The sequence below is a fragment of the Babylonia areolata genome, chromosome 19 (genome assembly GCF_041734735.1).
Source record: "Babylonia areolata isolate BAREFJ2019XMU chromosome 19, ASM4173473v1, whole genome shotgun sequence".
Lineage (NCBI taxonomy): Eukaryota > Metazoa > Mollusca > Gastropoda > Neogastropoda > Buccinidae > Babylonia > Babylonia areolata.
Window position 1 is genome coordinate 38986075 of NC_134894.1, and position 21147 is coordinate 39007221.

Here is a 21147-nt window from a genome sequence, read left to right on the forward strand (position 1 = left end):
AACAATAATAATTTTTCAACACTGCTACTACTACTACTATCACACACACACACACACACACACACACACACACACACACACACACACACACACAGAGATAAAGAGAGAGAGAGAATCTCACAGAGAGAGAGTTCCCCCGTATAATTGAAAAAAAAATTAAAGTGTAATGACATAAAATTATAATTTCTGTACTATTGTGCAATGGCTTACACATATGGATATTTGCAATACTCTCTCTTCCACAGAGTCTTGTATAACAAGGGAAAACTTCGCGATAGGCTGCCCGCGAGCGAGGATCGCTGCCCGCGCAGTGCTGTAGGGCAAGAGACCAACGTCCAGCCTACGTCGTCAAGTGACCACGTCCAGCCTACGTCGTTGGGTGCGCGACCTCCCAGCATTATAATTATACACTGAGTCGTGGTGAGAGAGTCTGAGTCCGTGTCATTCAGCCCGTGAAACTACTAGGCAGCGAGCCCACACAACTGCTGCTCAACTCTGAAAGCAGACGGATGTGAGAAGAGAACACATTTACAACATTGATCATTCCACAGCACATCTGTGATCAAGCAGAAAGCATTATCAGTCACAACTGTATACATATATGTGTATTTGTCTGCTTTTGGATTTTTTTAATTTTATTTTTTTATTTTTTTTTTTTTTGGAGGAATTAACGAGCCGGGGGAGTATCGACACGGGGGACTATCGACACAGGGGAGTATCTGGATGACCACCAGGCTAAAAGTACCCAGCTCATTGTGCTGCCTGGCGTAAAGTCCGGTGTAACAGACCCGAATGAACGCCTCGATGTCTTACTCACCCCGGAGTTAATAATTAAGGATGCATCGACCGTCTCTCCGATCACGTTCAGTTGGTAGCGTCACCACACACGACCTGCTGAGTAAGATATGAAATGCTCTGTGTACACTCATTTGCACAGAATGCGAAAGTCTACCCGATCCAAAATTTTTCTCCAGGAAATTTGAAAAAAAAGCAGTCAAATAATAATAATGATAATTCATAACTTTTCTATGGCGCGATATCCAGTACCAATGCTACTCAAAGCGCCTTACATCATCGAGCCAGATGTAAACATAACATAAACATTACAACAGCTCAATCCAATGCGTCCACAGATTGAATAAAAAAGCATGATTCACCAAACAATAAAAATATCAAGTAAAATAATGCTTAGATTAAAAAGAAATACATTATTTTAAAACACATATTTTTTAGACACACACATACATGCGCGCACACACTTACTCACTCTCTCTCTCTCTCTCTCTTTCTCACACACACATGCTCGCGCGCGCGCGCGTCCAGACACATTAAACTATATATCATGACTGCACTAAAACAGGATTACGTGAGTATAAATATCTCCAGCATAAAACTCCATGTGGTGAACAGACTTTAGACTATCCATCGTGCTGAGTACAAAAATGTTTGCGGAAAAGGTGCGTTTTCAGATCTGACTTGAAGGTCTGGAGACCAGGAGCATCGTTTCTGAGGGACGATGGCAAAGAATTCCAAATATGGGGTACTTGAGCCCTAAAAGACCTTTCCCCTCCCAAGTTTTAAATTTGTTCTTGGGACTTTAACAGCTCAGAACTGGATCTTAGCATTCTACATGGTTCGTACGTTTCCAGCACAGAGCAGAGATACGGGGGAAGAGATTCATCAAAATGTCGGAAGGCAAGTGTCGCTAGTCTATAGTGAATGCGGTACTCTATAGGAAGCCAGTGTAACTGATGCGAAAGAGGTGTGACATGATCAGATTTCTTTTGACAAGTCGTGCAGCATTGTTCTGTACTTTCTGTAGTCTAATAAGAGAGGAAGATGGTAAACCTGCTAAGGTAGAATTGCAGTAATCTAGTCTGGACAGGACAAAAAAGGAAACCAACTGAACCATGTTTTTCTCCATTAAGTATGGTCTGAGCAAATTACTGAGTATATATTGCAATCAAACACATATTACAACAAAATATCAGCGTAATCTACGGCATATTTCATGAAATGACACAATTTTACCGTCAGAATGCAGCTATTACACTACTGCATTGCATAAATAAGTCAGTACAAGGCTTGGTCATGTAAAACGAGTGGCAAGTGCAGCACTGATATATAGTATACATGAACAACCGACGCGATTTATAGAAAGCAAAGTATTATCTTGGCAGTCAACATTCAGTCAGTCACCATCCTGATTATCAAAAAACAATAAAAACCAAAGTTTGTTCACATAGCAAAAACGTCCTAGGAGAAAACATAAGCGCCGGGGGGGTGTAATTGACAGCCTCACCGAAAAACCAAACAAACCGCCGACTGTGATCCGTTTGGGCGACACGAAAAACGTGACCGACACACCGTTTCTGCTGTTCAGCAGCACATGTGTAGTGAGTGGTGTTCGTAAGAATTATGACTGGAGTCTTGTAGTCTCTGTCTTTGTGATTCGGATATTCCAACAATTGCCACGCAAACTTGAATTCGTCGGGGCTGTGCTGGGTCTGTGTTTGAGGAGGACTTGGTTTGAACACACTGCCATTCCCCCGTGGAACAGGATCGTGTGTCATGTGCATATTCATAGGTAGGAATTTGTTCCTCAACCTTTTGTTCGTTTTGTTTTGTTTTGTTTGGAGAGGGGGTGGGGGCGAGGGGGGGGCGACGGGGTGGTGGTGGCGTGTGCTTGTGTTCATGCGTTGGAGATGGGTTGTCGTCACACTCAGAACGCCAGCAGATATGGGGTCAATATAAATATCATTCCAAACCACACACACACACACACACACACACACACACAACAAAACAAAACAAGAACAAAAAATACCCCCAGCTTTAGTGCTACTTGACCTGTTCACAGCGAAACTGTTTTGTATTACGCGATGTGATTAGAGATAAAGGTCAGTGTCTCTCGTAGGTTGTTTGCAAACGCCCTACATAAAAAATGTAGAGCATTTTCACTGTGTCTATCTCAGTTTTAGCGCCCCCCCCCCTCCGCCCCCAACACACACACTCTCTTTCCGTCTCTATCACACACACACACACACACACACACACACACACACACACACACACACACTGAGAGAGAGATATATGAAATGAGATGTTTCTGACAAGTAGTGTAAAAACTGTTCGAAAGTGCGTGGTTCGATTCCAAGAGAGAGGGGAGCAGACAGGGAGATATAGGATCGACCAATTGATGCACACACTCACTTGCTCTCCTCACACCAATAGCAGGGTCACATGGAGTGGTTTTTATAGAGTGTTCACAATACAGCACACACACTAAGCAGTTCACCCTACTTAGCAAAAGCAACACACACTAAGGCAGCACACACTGCCTACTTCAAGTACTTCCTACAAGCAGCACACAGTAAAAAGTTCACCCTACACCTAAAGCAGCACCTACAAGCAGCATCTACAAGCAGCACACCTGGAACACAAACACAAAACCAAAACCCTGGTCAGAAACTCTCAAAATACCTGGACATCACTGACATGAAAGACCTATACCCTCTCAGCACCTTTCATCACATGTCCACCAGTATGCACTCCTCTCACAAATAAATCTATGTGAGGTAATACAAGCTTCATCAAGCTTACCTGCCACCAACAGTGACATACCATACTGTGCACCATACCTATGACTGACCAATACAACCCAGAGTGCTCTACTCATGTTATGCATCATACAATAAAACTTTTTTTACCATTACTAAACAAATCTCATCTTTGTCTTCACAAGGTATCCCACTGACACAAGTACATGTATGGATATCATTACTTCCAACATTGTCTCTGGTAAACAGCAATGTGAAACAACATAGCACTGACCCTCAGTGCTTTCATTGTTAATCAACTCATTATTCACATTACAATGTGCTTTCCCACTTTGTCTGAACAAAGTAAACCACTGGCACATAGCACAACTCCTACACATGTTATCACAACTACCAACATGTCAAACATGTGTTCCAAAACAATTGCTGTTAACCCCATGTGCACATGAAATACCCTCAACACACACTGACAATGTGTTAGCCTATAGATCTGTTCATTTCACATTTAACCGACACCACCTACTATATACAAAACAAATAAGTAATACATCAAAAATACAGAACAAGATATCTGTAACAAAACAGAAGAGGGGGAGGGGGGGGGGGGGGAGAGACTCAAAAGATATAGGCCAGTACTTCCCTCCATACATTAACCCCATTTCTTTCCACCAGCCTCAAGATCAACTTAAACTGGCTGTTCACTGACACAAAACATAGTTTCCCAACACAACTAAGTTATCAACATAACATAAAACCATTACAAGTCATGTACTCACAGCCCAACAAGGATTTCCTTGCTCCTCACATCACTGATCAGTCAGTCACCCTGTGTGAATTCCTACTTCTTCTGGGAGATGGCTAAGAACTAGCTGTGCTGACTTGTTGTATTCTTTCCCACAACATAACTGTGCATACTAATGCAAGCTACAACACTCACTCCCCCAACTAGTTGAACTTAAATAACCAATCTTGACTTATCCTAGTGACGCTAAATGAGTGACTGACAGATTCACTGCTTAATCCCAATTCGTCCAATTCAACAGATTGATCTGATTCGCTACAATTCAACCCACTCGGAGGGAGAGAGAGAGAGAGAGAGAGAGAGAGAGAGAGAGAGAGCACGCAATATTATTGATTATAGAATTAAATTTTCATCTGACATGGCAGGCGGTACACGCGGCCGGGTCGTTATCCCTTGCAATGCACCCCCACGAACAGACCAACCCTAAGGAGAACAGGTGCAGTATAAAATACACCCGGACAATTCATACATCAGTATACTTGTCATCGATCTTGACACAGTCTTGTTTGAGCTGTTGTGCCACTGTCTTACATGTGGGTCCGTGGACAATACGTGTGTTATGGAAAGACCCAGCCTAGAAGGTCACTTGGCTCAGATGGGACAACCGTGGCATCCTGAACTGCAGTTTGTTGTGGCGACATTCCACCGAAACCATTAGCATGCGGTTGATTTTATATCTACGGATTATTTATCAGGCAAGCACTGAATGTTGAAAGCACTGGCTTACCCGTGGTCAGCGTGACAAGTTTCTGCATTTGACTTTGGGTGACTAAAGGGAGAGTGAAGAACTTTACTTGACTTTGAGTGAACTAGAAGTGTGGATTTGTGATTTTCATGAAGACCGCTGGATTTTCGTTCAAGTAATGAGATCGCTGAACCAGGAACGATATACGAACGGTTCATTACGGGTTTGAAATGTCTTGGTGTAGGCAAGGGCTAAATTGTATAAACATTATATGTAAGGTTTTGTTTAATTTTTCTTCTTCTCTGGATTGTTATACCTTCAAACAAAAGGACCAGAAACAAAGCATTATGAATCAGTGTAAAAGGAATGGTGCGAAACTGGTGCGAAAAAGTATAAGTTATCGTGTTTATCTCAACTGAAAATCTCGATACATGATACCATATCAAGTACAAAAAGATCTGGATGACCTTTTAGCTGTTAGTCAATGACCATCACATCATCTACTGGTGTGCTGGGCCACTTCGCAACTGACATAAATCAACAACTATCAGTTGAAACGAAAACATGTACAGCGAGCTTTCTATTGAATCAGAACAGCTGATGAGACTGACGTTGAATTTGTTAATATGACAAGAAAACTGATCAATATTGTTTTTTAATCGCACTGAAAGAGATTAGTTCTTTTGATAAAAAAAAAAAATTCAGATCAAACGTAAACAACATACGTGAGAAGTAAAGATTCGACAAGTAAACACAGAATTAAGGTGATACAATTACGAGTCTGCTGTATAACAACAATAACAAGAAGTGAAAGTGCCCTAGATATACAGCGAAAATGACTTTCGGGGACTTTGGAATGAAACTGCTGCACACGCTTCTGCAAGGACTGGACGCCATCAATCGATTCCTGGGTCATTTTTGCTGCTGTCTTTAGTTAAAACAGCACCCGTCTGTACAGACAGGTTATCGCTCAAAGTGTTCCGGCATCCCCCCACTCCCTCTCCGCACCCCACCACCAGTATCCCCCATCCATCCTTTCTCTCAAAACAGTCAGTGGTGGTGTGTGTCCATGTCAAGTTGTGGCCGGAGGTAACAGGTGGTGATGATCGATTGATGAAGACTGGCGTTGTAATATGCCTTGCTCATCTGTCACTGTGAAACAGGGGCAATCATTAGCAAACGCTGCATGGTGTGCCTTCGAGTGTCACGTGTGCATACTGACAGAGCCGCAGAATCGATGAATCTTGCCGTCAATTAATTAGAGCCGTAGCTCATGATAGATGGGCAAGAAGCTTTTGAACCCCAGGGTGAGTTGTCATGGAGTGTGTTGTGGTGGAAAATTCGAGATGAAGGCTTGTAGAGGTGTATATATTGATTGCAGTTTTGATGTAGTTTTGTTGTTGTTTAAAGCCGCTTTCGGTCGTTAGGTAATCAAAGATTGGTCTTTGTTTTGTAGTGTTTTATGCAGTTTAAATGTTAAGTAACAAACAAGTACACGTAGTTCTGCGTTTAAGTAAGACACGGGCATTGCCTGTAGCTTCAAACCCTTCTGCATTGTGTTCTTCTGTCCAGTTAAAGTTTTTGTCATTCTATTTGGTCGTTTACACGTCATTATGTTGCGTAAGCCTTCTTTATTTAACAGCCAGTGATTTGTGAAAATTAAGTTTGTTTTTGCTATTTTCTTAGTCCTCTCTCTCTCTCTCTCCCTCCCTCCCTCCCCCCTTAATTGCCAGTGATTTTATGAAAATGAAGTTTGTTTTTGCTATTTTCTTTAGTCCCCTCTCTCCCTCCCTCCCTCCCTCCCTCTCATTTTTGTTTAATCCGATACATGCCAAGCAACAACTTGTTACAGATGGACTTTAATTATGCGTGGTGAATGTGGGCTGAGTGAGTCTATTGCTGACTTTTACTGATTAATTAATGTTGCACATTTTGCTGTTTTTAACTTCAGGTACGCGTGGGCATATTTGAGCAATGACTGCAACCTCCTCTTTGTCTCAGGATCAGTCGCTGACACCAGACTCCTTGGGAACGTAGACAGACAAGAAGGCAGAAATCACAAGCTTTCGAAATAATTATGCGAAGTAAGACCTGACGAGTCGTTGTAACGTTAAAAAAACGGGTGAAAAAACGAAAAAAAAAAAACCCCAAAAAACAAAAAAGAAGAAACTTACATCGACTGAGACGTGGGCACATAACTCAGACCAGAACAAAAAGGGAAATAACACGAGCTCGCGCGGGTCCCGGCCGACCGACCGAACAGCTCTTTTTTTCCTCCCATGGCCTGTAGGTGTCGCTGGTGGCGTCATTGTCGTCTGCAGCCCCCGTCCAAAATCACCAGCCGGAATCGGAACGTGCTCTACGTCGTTCTCTTCCTACCCTTGCTCCTCACATTCCTCCTGATTCCGGGCGGGGAAATCGCCAACTTCAAGTACGGCGGCGACACTTCCAAGGCTCCGTTCATCACCACGTTCGAACACCAAGGCGGTCGCCATGGAGACGCCGCGGGGGCGCGGGAGGATGGTGATGACGTCGTCAGGGAGACACGGGCCGTGGAAGGGAACAAAGTGATAGTGCTGTGGAACGGGTTCTTCGAGTCGCGGACGTGGCGCGTGCAGGGCAATGCCTTCCAAGGGTGCGGGGAGGCCAGGTGCGAGCTGTCCCTGGACAGAGGTCGGGTGTCCGGGGCGGACGCCGTGCTGTTCGACGCCCGAGGGCTGTACCGGAGTCCCCGACTGCCCGAGGAACACCCGCCCTGGCAGGTCAGTGAACCTGAGATACCTACATTCTGACATTCACGCAGGCAATGTGCATACAAGCACGGACACAAACACAGACACAGTCACACACGCACAAGCACACTGATACACACACACACGCGCGCGCGCGCACGCGCGTGCGTCTAAGCACTAAGCACGCACACACACGCGCGCACGTTTACGGGAACACGCACACACGCACACACACACACACACACACACACACACACGGCACACAGACACACACACACACACACACAAGCACGGCAAAACACACACACAAAATAACAAGATACAGCTTAAATTGCCCACAAAATATGGAAAACCTTCGACGTACACGTAAAACATAAAACATTCACATGTATTTAAAACATGATGTGCATAGTAGCAGATACCAGATTCTGAACTCGCTCTTTTCCTCTTCTCTTTCCCTTTCCACCACCCTTCAAAGCCCTTAATACCCTCCTCACATCCCCCCCCCCTTCTATCCTTTGCGGCAGCATGCTCATCTAACCCAATATATTCAAAGGAAACATTATAAACAACAACAACAACAGCTCCCCCCCCCTCACCCCCCCCAAAAAAAAAACAAACAAACAAAAAAACAAAACAAAACAAAAACAAAACAAAAAAAAACGATACGTGGATAAATGTATACATTCAAGAATCATTTACATGCACACAGAATCATTTACATGCACAAGCACAAACGTACACGCGCATAAACACGCACATGCACACGCATGTATGATCATACACACGCGCACGCGCAAGCACATACACACATGTACACGCTGACACAGGCTCGCGCACACACACGCGCATACGCACACACAAATAATACTGACACACGCACGCGCGCACTCCCTTATTCTCCCCCAGCTCCACGATATCTCGGCTGGCAGTGTTTCTGATGGTGAACGCTGAAGCTGCCAAAGTGCAGGACTGGGCCACCCGCCTTTGCCGAGCTCCAGACACAGTGAATATTCTTCTTCTTCGTTCGTGGGCTGCAACTCACAAATTTACTCGTATGTGCACGAGTGGGCTTTTACGTGGATGACAGTTTTAACCCCGCCATGTAGGCAGCCGTACTCCGCTTTCAGGGGTGTGCATGCTGAGTACGTTCTTGCTTCCATAACCCACCGAACGCTGACATGGATTACAGGATCTTTAACGTGCGTATTATAATTATGAATTCACTGCCCCGATGGCAGTAAAAGGCTATGGGAATTTTGTCATTTTTATTATTGCAGGGTACGGTCTATTGCATGTCGTGCATTGATACAGTATGGTCGTTTCCTAAAAAACGTATGTGTTACAGGTGTGGATCCTGCACAATTCAGAGCCTCCTTACAACATCTACATAGACCTGAGGGCCTATGACAACGTCTTCAACTGGACCTCCTGGTATCGCACAGACGCCGACATCTTTGCTCCCTACGGCTACTGCGTGGACAAAGAGGCTGGTAGCGGCAACGACGATGGCGATGACCACGAAGACGTCAACGGTGAGGACGGCGACGATAACGGCGTGGAAGGTGACGATGACGGGGATGACCGACCTAAGGTGTGTTGGCTGTTGTTGTCATCTTACTTAAGATTTTGCGCCTTTTAAATATTATTAGTCGTGGTATTCAGATATATACATATATATAAATTTTTTAAAAATTATTTTATTTTATTTTTATTTTATTTATTATTATTATTTTATTTTTTGTTATTTTTTACTTTATTTATTTCATTTTATTTTATTTTATTATTATTTATTTTTATTATTATTTTTTAAAATTTTGTTTTATTTTATATTATTATTATTATTAATTTTTTTTCTCAAGGCGTGACTAAGCGCGTTGGGTTACGCTGCTGGTCAGGCATCTGCTTGGCAGATGTGGTGTCGCGTATAATTATGACTGTGACCGAACGCAGTGATGCCTCCTTGAGCTACTGATACTGATACTGTCATCGGGGAGGCATGGGTGGGTGGCGGGGTGGGGGTTGGGTGGGGTAGAGGGAGGAGTATGGTGGGTCAGCCGCTGTTGTTTTAAGGTTCGAAGGATGTCCAAGGTGTGGGAAACATATTGGTTTTGCTTATGTGAAACTGGTTGATGTAGTTAACAGTACCTGGTCCACGGATAGGTTGGGTTTGATTCTCAGTCATGCAGCCATGTACATAATGCAGTCAAGTAGTTACGCACCCACTTCTCTATGTCGTATTGACAGGGGATGAGTTGATTAGATTGCCTGCCATTTTCAGTGCTTTTGTTTTTATAAGCTAAAAAAAAAGAAAAAAAAAGGCACTGATCGGAACAGTGTATTTGTTTATGCTTTCCCAATGAAGGGAAAACAACATTTGAAGAATATGTTAACCAGAGAAAAGAAAGAGAAGTAGATGTGCGAGACAGTGTGTCATCAAGTTAAAAAACAAGATTGTTGAAAATGTTGTATTGGTGTTATTCTCCAAAGCTCCTTTATATATAAAGTGGACTTATACATACATACATACATTCGTACAGACAGACAGACAGACAGAGAGGGCGAGAAAGAATTGTCAAAAATCGACCTGATGCATCCTTCCTGCCTTCCCCCTTCACTTCCCCGCCCTCATCTTCTCCCACTGTCTCTCTCTTCTTCTCTTTGTTGGGAATGTTGATATCGTTAGTGACGGGCGCAATAGCCGAGTGGTTAAAGCGTTGGACTTTCAATCTGAGGGTCCCGGGTTCGAATCACGGTGACGGCGCCTGGTGGGTAAAGGGTGGGGATTTTTACGATCTCCCAGGTGAACATATGTGCAGACCTGCCAGTGCCTGAACCCCGTTCGTGTGTATACGCAAGTAGAAGATCAAATACGCACGTTAAAGATCCTGTAGGCCATGTCAGCGTTCGGTGGGTCATTGAAACAAGAACATACCCAGCATGCACACCCCAGAAAGCGGAGTATGGCTGCCTACATGGCGGGTTAAAAACGGTCATACACGTAAAAGCCCACTCGCGTATATACAAGTGAACGTGGGAGTTGCAGCCCACGAATGCAGAAGAAGAAGATATCGTTAGTGTTGTTACTACTGCTGTATTGTTGTGGTTATTATTGATATCATCGTCATCGTCGTCGTTGTCGTCGTCACATCATCACCATCATCAGCAATGCCACCACCACCACTACCACCGCATCATCATCATTGTCATCATCATCATGATAATCATCATCAGCAGTAGCATCAGCATTCCCACCACCACCACCACCACCACCATCATCATCATCATTCTTCGTCTTCTCCTTGATATTGTTTGTCAGTGCTTTCTGCGGCAGTGTGTTGCTGTGCCATATATCATCGATGTCACCATCATCACACATCATCATAACTCATTATCACGCATCACCATCGCAGGATAACAACAACACTACCGGTCAGCATCCGAACACGCAGGACGTGTACCGGCTGCATGACCGAGTGCTGTACTTCGCGGCCAGCAACTGCAGGGACCGGGGCCGGCGCTACAAGAAGGTGGGCCAGCTCAGCAAGTACCTGCCCATAGACCTCTTCGGCGACTGCGGCACCTACCAGTGCCCCAAGGGCAACGCCAACTGCGACGGGATCTTCGGCAAGTGAGTGACGCTGTTGGTTATTGTTCAGGGTCATAGCGCTGCTTGTTAGTAGTCCTGGTGTGTGTGTGTGTGTGTGTGTGTGTGTGTGTGTGTGTGTGTGTGTGTGTGTTGGGTTACGCTGCTGGGTCAGGCATCTGCTCAGCAGATGTGGTGAAGCGTATATGGATTTGTCCGAACGCAGTGACGCATCCTTGAGTAACTGAACTGAACTCTGTGTGTGTGTGTGTGTGTGTGTGTGTGTGTGTGTGTGTGTGTGAGTGAGAGAGAGAGAGAGAGAGAGAGAGAGAGAGAGAGAGAGTGTGTGTGTATGTGTGTGTTCAGTTTGTGTGCTCCCGTGTTTTGAGCATGATTCTTTACTTTTTCTGCTTTACAACTGTTACAAATTGATGTGACAGCTGACTGCCCCCCCCCCCCCCTCCGCCCCCCCCGGCCCTCCTTCCTTCCCCCACCGCCCCCACCTGCTATCTGTCCTCAGGTATCAGTTTGTCTTGGCGTTTGAGAACGGCTATTGTCGGGACTATGTGTCGGAGAAACTGTGGACGGCCTACAAGAGACAACAAATCCCCATTGTCAGTGGGGGCGCCGATTATACACAGGTACATCATTGTTAAAATCAGACCCCCCCCCCCCCCCCCATTTTCCTTTCTTATGTATGCATTTATGTTAATTTCATATGTAGTATCAACATGGAGTAAAAATGTTTTTTAAAAAATTGAATATTATTAGAATTGTGATCCTGCCCCATCATGGTGACTTTGTTTCAGTCCCGATTTTCTGACGCAGTAAATCATGCACTGACGCTCACGTTAGCGTGTATTCATGGATGCACATGTTTACGTATGCATGCATGCACTCACGCACAGACACAGATACTGACAGACAGACAGACAGACAGACACACAGACACACACACACACACACACACACACACACACACACACACACACACACACACACACACACACTTTGCGACACTTTTGCTGTGTTTTCTGGCGAAGTCCAGGCTAACGGTTTTTTGATGTGGACGTTTGTTACCAACAAAAGTGATTGTAGACATTAATTTCATTAGTTAAAATATTGATTTTGAAAATTGATATTTGCTACATACATGTACGTGTGTGTGTACTGATGTTCGCATCAGTCTGGTATACACGTGTGTGCGTGCGTGCACGTGCTCGCGCGCGTGTGTGTATGTGTGTGTGTGTGCGCGCACATAACTGAAGCATGACAGAACGACACATGAAATAAATGATAAGCGCTCTAGGTCGGCTCAACCCAGGTAAGGATATGGGCAGTCTGTTGTGCAAACGACACTGTGTTTGCAAAAGCTCTAAGGCTGAGACTTGGTCTGTGACCGAGGAAAGGTGCAATCCTTTATTTCATTGATAATCAGTCAATATAGGGTTTTTGATGAAACTCAGATAGCAGCAACGTTACGAGGCTCCATGTCAATCGACTCATGCCCACTTATTTTTATCTGCAGTTCGCCATCCCAGGCTCCTACATAGACTACGACAACTTCAGCAGTGTGGAGGAACTGGCGGCCTTCGTGCATCGGGTGTCCACAGACCCTGCCTTATATAATTCTTACTTCAGGTATGTCAATTAGTGCATATAACCCCCGCCGCCGCCCCCCCCCCTCTTTTCTGTGTGTGTGTGTGTGTGTGTGTTGTGTGTGTGTGAGAACAAGCATACGTGTAGTGTGTGTGTGTGCTAAGGTTCTGCTGAACGTGGCCTGTTTTTTTAAATTCTTTCTTTATTCCTTGTTGCCACGTGTTCCGATAACAGCTATCAAGGTCCTGACTAGGGCGTCAGGTCTATGCACAGGTCAGGATATGTGCTCCTTTAAAAAGATATAGTTTTTTTTCTTTCTTTAGCAGGTGTGGTGTTGTGAGTAAGTATGTTTTATACACACCTAAGATGGTTGGTTATCAAGGCCCTGGTCGGCACTGTGCGTTTATGTGGAGATCAGACATCTGCCCCCCCCCCCCGCCCCCCTCCCCCAATCCTGCCCCTCCCTGGTTTTTCCTTTTTTTTTTCCATTGTTGTTGTTGACTGATGTGTTGCATATGTGAATCAGACCATCGGGGAGACAGAAACCTGACTAAATGAATGACACAGGAAAGGAATGAGTGGTGAGAACCAAACGGCTACTGTCACTGAGTCAGCTCTGCAGAGGTGGCCTTTAGACAGCTTGTTGTGAAAATTTAAAGACGTGTTTGCAAAGATAAGCGCTATATAAGTGCCCATGTCAACCATTCAATAAAGAAAGGGTCTTTGCTACAAACTCAGGTGGCACCAACGCTACGAAGCGGCCATCGCTCCTGTCACAGACTGGTGCGCCATTTGCGAGGCGCTGCACGACAAGGGGCGACCACCCCAGGTGTATAAGAACCTTGCTGGTTGGGTGGCGCAGGATTCTTGCCCTTTGTACAGTGTAAGTTCAGTTGTTTTCAGTGTGTGTGTGAGTTTGTTTTCAGTGTGTGTGTGTGTGTGTGTGTGTGTGAGTGAGTGTGTGTGTGTGTGTGCGTGCGCATGTTTTCAGACATGCTTTTTTTTATTATCAGATTTGTATGTCTGTCTGTCTGTCTGTTGGAACTCCACAACTTTAGTACAATCCATATTTCTTAACCGATCAAGCTCAAATAATGACCAGGCACACTGACCAGTTCTGGTGCCTTCCTAGTTCTTGACAGATTTTAGAGCGAATCTGTGCTTCACTGAGGAATTCAGCTGAGATTAATTTAATTTTCAAAGAGATGACCAGACGGAAAATCATTCTTATAGCGGTGCAGTTAGTACCGTTTTGGCAATGGGTCGAAGTTACGGATATTGCTGGATTGAATTTAATGGATGATTTTGTTTGCTTGTTGATTGTGTTGTTTGGCTTTTGTGTGTGTTTTTTTTTTGGTTTTCTGGGGGGGGTTGGGGGGGGGAGGGCGTGGGGGGTTGGATTGTTTTAACCGAGAATGATTTCAAATTGGGAGGGGGAAGGGAAAAACGAGAGAGAGAGAGATAGAGAGAGGGGCATGCGAGGGGGGTTCATTAGAAATGTGAAAGAATTAAGCATGGTAATGACTGGTTGACATGCGGACAGCAGGGTATTCAAGACATGATAGCTTCATGGCAAGATAGACTACAGAAGGTGGGGTGTGTGTGTTATTTTGTTAGTGGTGTATGTGTGTCTGTGCGCGTGTGTGTGTGTGTGTGCGTGTGTGCGTGTTCGCACGCGCGTCCATGCGTGTGTGGTGTCTGTTTGAAAAGCGATTCCCATATGTTTTGTCAGTTTTGAATAATATTGAATCTAAAAAATGACTTACAGTTTATTTTATTTTATTTAAAAAAAAATACAATAATATGTTGTTTCATAGTGATACAGAATGCAAACAGTATACTCTAATTATAGATAACAAAAAAAGTATCATTTGTGCATGTTGCAGAAATACCAGTACTTCTGGACGCAGATTTATCTGGGTGTCTACAAACTGTTTGGAGTCTGAATCCCGGTGGTCAGTGAAGCATAAGGTTGGCAAAGTCTTCGCGATGGCTGGAGAAACAAACAATGACTTGGTCTGGACCTGACAAAGCTGCAGCAACTCTTTGCTACCAGACGATGCAACGCCAAAGTCAGCAAACTGCGAGAGGCTGGGGAGAGGAACTGCTGGACCATAGCCTTGTCTGGACTCCTTCAACACACCACAGATGGAAAAACTCGTACTTCGAACCCTTGTATCAGTTCTTGTTATTCCGAAATCGGTTCGTCTTCTTACAAAGGGACATAAATCTGCCAGGTTTGTCAGAAACCTTCGATACACGAGTTGTTTCCCTCTACTCGCAAGTGCGCACTGCATTGGGACCATGGAACGAGGAACTCGTTTTTCGAACTCTTGCTTTCAGTTCTGTATTGGTTGTTTTGTTTTTTCTGTTTTATTTGGCGTTGTACAAACTAATCAGTATGAAGATTGTAGAACGGAACTGTTTTGGTGGTAATGATGTTGAAGAGAAAATAATAACCACCGATTTAAGGGAGGAAAGAACAACAAAAAACAAAAACAAAACAATTAACAAACTCAGCATGCTCCAGTAATCACACTACAACACGCACGCCAAATCAATTTTCAGAACAGTTCACCCAAAGACAAAAATTTACTTGTGATTATTCTGACTTAATCATCTTTTAATCTTCAGTTGCTTGAAAATTACTTGGTCAAGAGAATTAATTCTTCAGTTGTTTAAACTGGGATGAAATGGGTAAAGATTTTGTTTGACTTGTCCGAGACTTGTCATGGGGTGTGCATTCATTATCACACAATGTACACATCATGATTACATATCGTGTGTGTGTGTGAGTGTGTGTGTGTGTGTGTGTGTGTGTGTGTGTGTGTGTTTTCATATTGAACACATGTATGATTGTCAGGAGAGTTCCTTCCACACCACTCATCAGCATGCCTTTTGTTGTCAATGTCTGTGTACTTCCAACTGATTGAACTTTGTGCCATCGTTTCTCGTCGGTGTAGTGCCCTGCTTTAGTCTGGTGATGTCCTGTTCTGCTGCTTTTGTCAGTGAAGACTTCTGCTGCAGAGTATGGCTATCCCAAGTCGTCCAAAGTAGAGTTTTGTCACCCTCTCTCCGTTGTGTTGATCTTTGAACTCCGATAAATATGAACAGCAAAGTCCCGCACTCTCCATTTTCAACAAATCCCACGTCGTTTCGTCGCAACGTCTTTTATTTTCTTTCTTGTTTCAGGGGGCGGGATTGTGTGTGTGTGTGTGGGGTGTGTGGGTTGCGTGGAATATGTATGTATGGGAATTGGAGCTGGGGGTGGGGATGGGGGACACTCAAGTGCCTTAAAGCGGATCATATCACCGATTAAAGTGACCCGAGAAACAATACATTCTGTGTTTTTGTTGTTGCTTTCGTTTTTTCTGTACGTGAGGGCTACCACTTGATAAATAGCTCTGAAGTGTAATTAACAGGCCTGTTGCGACATTGTTGAAATTGTGACAAATAAAGATAATTATCTCATGCATAGTGTAATTAACAGGCCTGTTGCGACATTGTTGAAGTTGTGACAAATAAAGATAATTATCTCATGCATACAGATACATATGCACACAAATGCATGCTCACACACACACACACACACACACACACACACACACACACACACACACACGCGTGGACATTTTCGCGTTGGACAGACATTCTTGTTTTCTACATCTAACTTATTATTTTTATTTGAACAACATCAGTTTGCTAATAACTCTGTCGCAATTGGTGGGTGTTGCATATTGATGTGTTTTCTGAAGCCAGTGATCTATCAGTGTCATCGATCACGGAATCTTACATTTGCAGAATTTGATATTCTGCGTATATATACACAGGGTGAGGTTTCAGGCCCCAGAAGATTTTAATCGTATTTGCACCTGCTTGATGGACAAATCTCCACTCTTTGCTGAATACGAATTGACAGACGTTACAGCTTTCTCACCATGTTTCTCTCTCTCTCTCTCTCTCTCTCTCTCTCTCTCTCTCTCTCTCTCTCTCTCTCTCTCAGAACGCATTCATTTCCTTTGGCATTTTGGTGTATTACCAAAATACAGATAATGTTGGCATTCGTTTTTAGATACTGCACAAAATTTAGAAACCCTGAGAACAAGTTTGAAATCGTCTTTGCTTTCAGAGTCCTCACTTGCTCTTGTGCTCAAACCAGTCTCGTTTTTAAGCTTAATAAATTAGAATAAAATTAATGATAAAGAAACACAGTTACATAATACTTAAATTTCGAGGCGTGGGAGTGGGGGTTAGAGAGAGGGAGAGAGAGAGAGAGAAAGAAAGAAAACTGTAAAAGGAGCAGGGGAGGCAACATAAATAGTCTGCGCCTCGGATCCTTTTGGCAGTTATTTCCCTTCCATTGCATATTAATTCAAGTAAAAAAACTATTTGACTGCACGAAATCCTCTTTTGTGCCCTGTCGGACGTAGTCCGCCATCGGAGATCTCCACTGGGACTTAAAGACTACAGAAAGACGACACCTTTGACTAAACATATTAAAAAAAAAAAGAAAAAAAAGAAGAGAGAAATAAAGAGAGCGGGAGAGAGCAAACACATGTCCGTCTGTGTCTGTATGTCTCTCTCCCCTCCTCTCCTCTCCTCTCCCTCTCTCTCTCTCTCTCTCTCTCTCTCTCTCTCCGTGTTTTATACTTTTTTCTCCACTGATTTTTTTTTCTCTCTCTCTCCCAGGAAGAGAAAGTTAACATTTCGGTTGATTTTTTTTTGTCTGGTTATGCTTGTTTGGTTTTGAAAGGGATTGCACTGCATTCTTAATTACCCTAATGCCTTTCTTTGTTATCCTGTTGACGAGAAAATTGCATTGAAAGAATCGAAGGCGTCATGACACATCCTCCTCGACTTTATTTTCATGTAGGATGAATTTTAAGGAGGAAGAAGCAAGAAATGGGATAAGAATAGTTATAAAGTTTTCCAGAAAAAAAACAAACAAACAAAAAAAGACAGTGCATGAGTGGCATTTGGTCATCGTCAGAAGATGTGAGTGTTGCGATGTTCAGGTCTGCTGGGTTTATGGCAACAGCTCTGTTAAAGTGGACTTCAGTGGAGACTTTCAGCGAATGCTCTGGAATAAAGAAGGGCTGGAATGTTTGGTTTCTGGACTGACTGGAATTTTGTTCTTCAGCGCTGGTCGTTCTGATCATTGAAAAAAAAAGAAAGAAAAAGGAAAACGTCTGGTCTCTGCGTGTGGTTTGACTTTTCTTACTGGGAGGTGGTTTGTAACTTGTCCAGTTTGCTTGGTTAAACTCGTTGTTCTCTGTCTGTCTGTCTTTCTCTCTCTCACACACACACACACACACACACACACACACACACACACACACACACCTGTTCCTAATGTTCCTTCACTTACCCCTCCCCCCCCCCCCCCTATTCCCTCCGTTACAGTTTGCGCCGTGTCGTTTACCAAGGGCCCACAAATCTCACAAGGAGGCGCTAGTAATGTCCCTTGTCGTGCTTGTTGACTGACAGCAACGCGGCGTTTATTGATTGGACCGAATCTGATGACGTGTCAAGTCACCAATGAACGTCAGGCGCCGCTTCCCAGCAGCCTCTTTGATGTCACGGGATCTCTCGTCAAGGAAGACAACTCAGGGACTTGAAGGGGCGAAATGGGCGCGGGGTGGCTGGTCGCGGTTTTTACAGCCCCTCGAATCGGAAATTGAGACTGGCGTGAATGTACATCCTCCACTCCAGTTGGTGCATGGGAGGGGGGAGGGGAGGAGAGGCAATGCTCATAGCTGTAGCCGGAAGGTTCTTGAATAACTCTCGGCGGAAGAATCCTTGACTTGACGTAAGAGATGGTCCCAGGATACCTTAGACGATGTTGCCAAGAGAAGGAGAAGAAAAAAAAGAAGAAAAAGAATAAGGAGAATAAGGAGGGCGAGAATAAGAATGTGGAGGAAGGGGAGGAAGAAGAGAAGGTGGAGGAGATTGAGAAGGACTGAGAAAGAGGAGAAGAAGAAGGAGGAGGCGGCGAAGAAGAAGGAGGGGGTGGAGGGGTTGGACACGAAGAAGAGGAAGAAGGAGCAGTGGGAGGAGAAGGAGGAAGAGAAGAAGAACAACGAGAATAGAAGAAAAAGAAGAAGAAAGTCGAGGAGAAGAAGAGGAAGAAGAAGAATTCGAACTGGATCAAGGTATAAGACACCCGGTGTGTGAATAGCCTAGTGTGATTCGATGGAAAGTGGGCTGTTTCTTTTGACATAAGCTTATATACTGACTGATTTTCACTGCAGTCGATGACTGAGGCTGGGACGCAATGGCATTTTATAAAACCAGAAAGGAAGTAAACTTTTTCCATTGCGTTGTGAACACTGCAGCATTGAGTCATCCCGAGTAAGCCATATCTCAACAACAATCAAACGTTGCTCGACAGTGACGGTAGACCAAAACATTGGAGTGATGGCCTAGAGGTAACGCGTCCACCTAGGAAGCGAGAGAATCTGAGCGCGTTGGTTCGAATCACGGCTCAGCCGCCGATATTTTTTCCCCCTCCACTAGACCTTGAGTGGTGGTCTGGACGCTAGTCATTCGGATGAGACGATAAACCGAGGTCCCGTGTGCAGCATGCACTAAGCGCACGTAAAAGAACCCACGGCAACAAATAGGTTGTTCCTGGCAAAATCCTGTGGAAAAATCCACTTCGATAGGAAAACAAATAAAACTGCACGCAGGAAAAAAATATATTAAAAAAATGGTTGGCGCTGTAGTGTAGCGACGCGCTCTCCCTGGGGAGAGCAGCCTGAATTTCATACAGAGAAATCTGTTGTGATAAAAAGAAATACAAATACATTTGTAAGGAAGAAACGTTTTAATGAAGAAATGTCGCAGCACAGAGATGGTTGGCCAACACATTTGTAACAAAGATGAAGCACCACAGTGACGGTAGGCCAACACATTTGTAACGAAGAAATGTAACGAAGATACATTGCACTAAAAAAACAAAAACAAAACAACAACAACAACAAACAAAAAACTAAATAAAACAACAACAAAACAACACCAAAAACTAAAACCTGTTACCATATTTTTGAACTTCAGTGCCTGCCGCGTGCAGTGACCTGACCTTTTAAACTTTGTGATTGACAGGCAGGTGCATTATTGACACGGGTAGAACAGCGGGGGTTATGGAACAAACCACACACCTCATCAATATGGACGTTCTTGTGTTGGAGCTTTTTTTTTTTTTTTCGTGCAGAGCTGCTTTTTTTTTCTTTTTTTTTTCGCGTAGCTGTGCATGGTCGTGCCCGCCATGCATGAGTTAACAATAATCCCCGCTCTCTGAGGGGCTGTCTGTACACATGTCTGTCTGTTTGTCTGTAGTATGTCTTCTGCTGTGTCTATATGGACGTTCTTATGTCGGAGCTGTCTGTCTGTATGTCTTCTGTCTGTCTGTCATTTCTGTGTCATGTCTTCTGCTGTGTGTTGGTCTTCTCTCCGAGTGTCTCTCTTCCTTCTTTCTCTGTCTGTCTGTCTCTGTATTTGTTCTCTATTTCAGTCTGTCTGACTGTGTTTCTCTGTCTGTCTGTCTGTCTCTCTCTCTGTCTGTCTGTCTGTCTGTCTCCCCCCCCTTACCCCCTACTGATGTCTGTGTATCCTTTCTCTGTCTGTCTGTCTGTCTGTCTCCCCCCTTACCCCCTACTGATGTCTGTGTATCCTTTCTCTGTCTCTCTTTCTGTCTGTCTGTCTGTATGTCTGTCTCCCATCCCCTCCTCTCTCTTTTCTCTCTCTCTTCCCCCCCTCCCTCCTCCTTCTTCCCCTACTCCCCTTGCTCCCTCCATCATTCCCATTAGTTGAAGTGCTACTATCAGTGGGCCTACAGCCTAAACAAGGGACAGGTGGGTGGAAAGAGAGGGGGGTAAGGGGGTTGGAGGGGGGGGGGGTGGGGGTTGAGGTGTGTGGAGAAGGGTGAGGGTAAGGGTGGGAGGTCGCGTGTTTTCTCCCACTAAACCAGCAGCAAACTTTCTCCCTCTCTCACTGTGTGTGTGTGTGTGTGTGGCAGGTCGACAAACAAACCAATCCCTTAACGCGTCCAGCACAACAACAAAGTCCCCGAGTAGCGGCCAGGCAACCAAATACAAGCCATAACCAGCCAGCCCGGTCCGATTCCGTTCGTATCGACTGCCTGGACTGCAATGCAATGCAATGCAATGCAATGCAATGCCATG

General features: G+C 44.4%; 1 protein-coding gene and 1 long non-coding RNA gene across 7 annotated transcripts; one reads left to right on the top strand and one right to left on the bottom strand.

Moving 5' to 3' along the window:
• Positions 1-424: 424 nt before the first annotated feature.
• On the bottom strand, positions 425-4453 carry LOC143293691 (uncharacterized). Its single transcript, XR_013056795.1, has 3 exons — positions 4337-4453; positions 818-894; positions 425-495 (listed from the first exon to the last, which is right to left on the bottom strand). It is a non-coding gene; the product is annotated as an uncharacterized LOC143293691 (long non-coding RNA).
• LOC143293690 (alpha-(1,3)-fucosyltransferase C-like) lies at positions 2329-15549 on the top strand. Of its 6 annotated transcripts, XM_076604857.1 has the most exons (9): positions 2329-2587; positions 4728-4798; positions 7049-7809; positions 9128-9373; positions 11193-11410; positions 11886-12006; positions 12894-13006; positions 13703-13847; positions 14851-15549. In XM_076604857.1, exons 3-9 carry the CDS (start codon positions 7327-7329, stop codon positions 14908-14910), a joined length of 1386 nt encoding a protein of 461 aa, XP_076460972.1. In that variant the 5' UTR covers positions 2329-2587; positions 4728-4798; positions 7049-7326; the 3' UTR covers positions 14911-15549. The 6 variants fall into 6 exon arrangements, with proteins under 6 accessions (XP_076460972.1, XP_076460968.1, XP_076460974.1 ...); XM_076604853.1 differs by lacking the exon at positions 4728-4798 and having other exon boundaries at positions 6999-7809; XM_076604859.1 differs by lacking the exon at positions 4728-4798 and having other exon boundaries at positions 6999-7809; positions 11232-11410.
• The last annotated feature ends 5598 nt before the right edge of the window (positions 15550-21147 follow it).

What these genes read in the sequence shown, in the direction of transcription:
- LOC143293690 (XM_076604857.1), top strand. Translation starts at nt 7,327, where the DNA reads ATGGCCTGTAGGTGTCGCTGGTGGCGTCATTGTCGTCTGCAGCCCCCG. An exon ending in TGCGACGGGATCTTCGGCAA is followed by an intron (nt 11,411 to 11,885) that starts GTGAGTGACGCT and finishes ATCTGTCCTCAG; the next exon opens with GTATCAGTTTGTCTTGGCGT. An exon ending in GGGGCGCCGATTATACACAG is followed by an intron (nt 12,007 to 12,893) that starts GTACATCATTGT and finishes TTTTATCTGCAG; the next exon opens with TTCGCCATCCCAGGCTCCTA.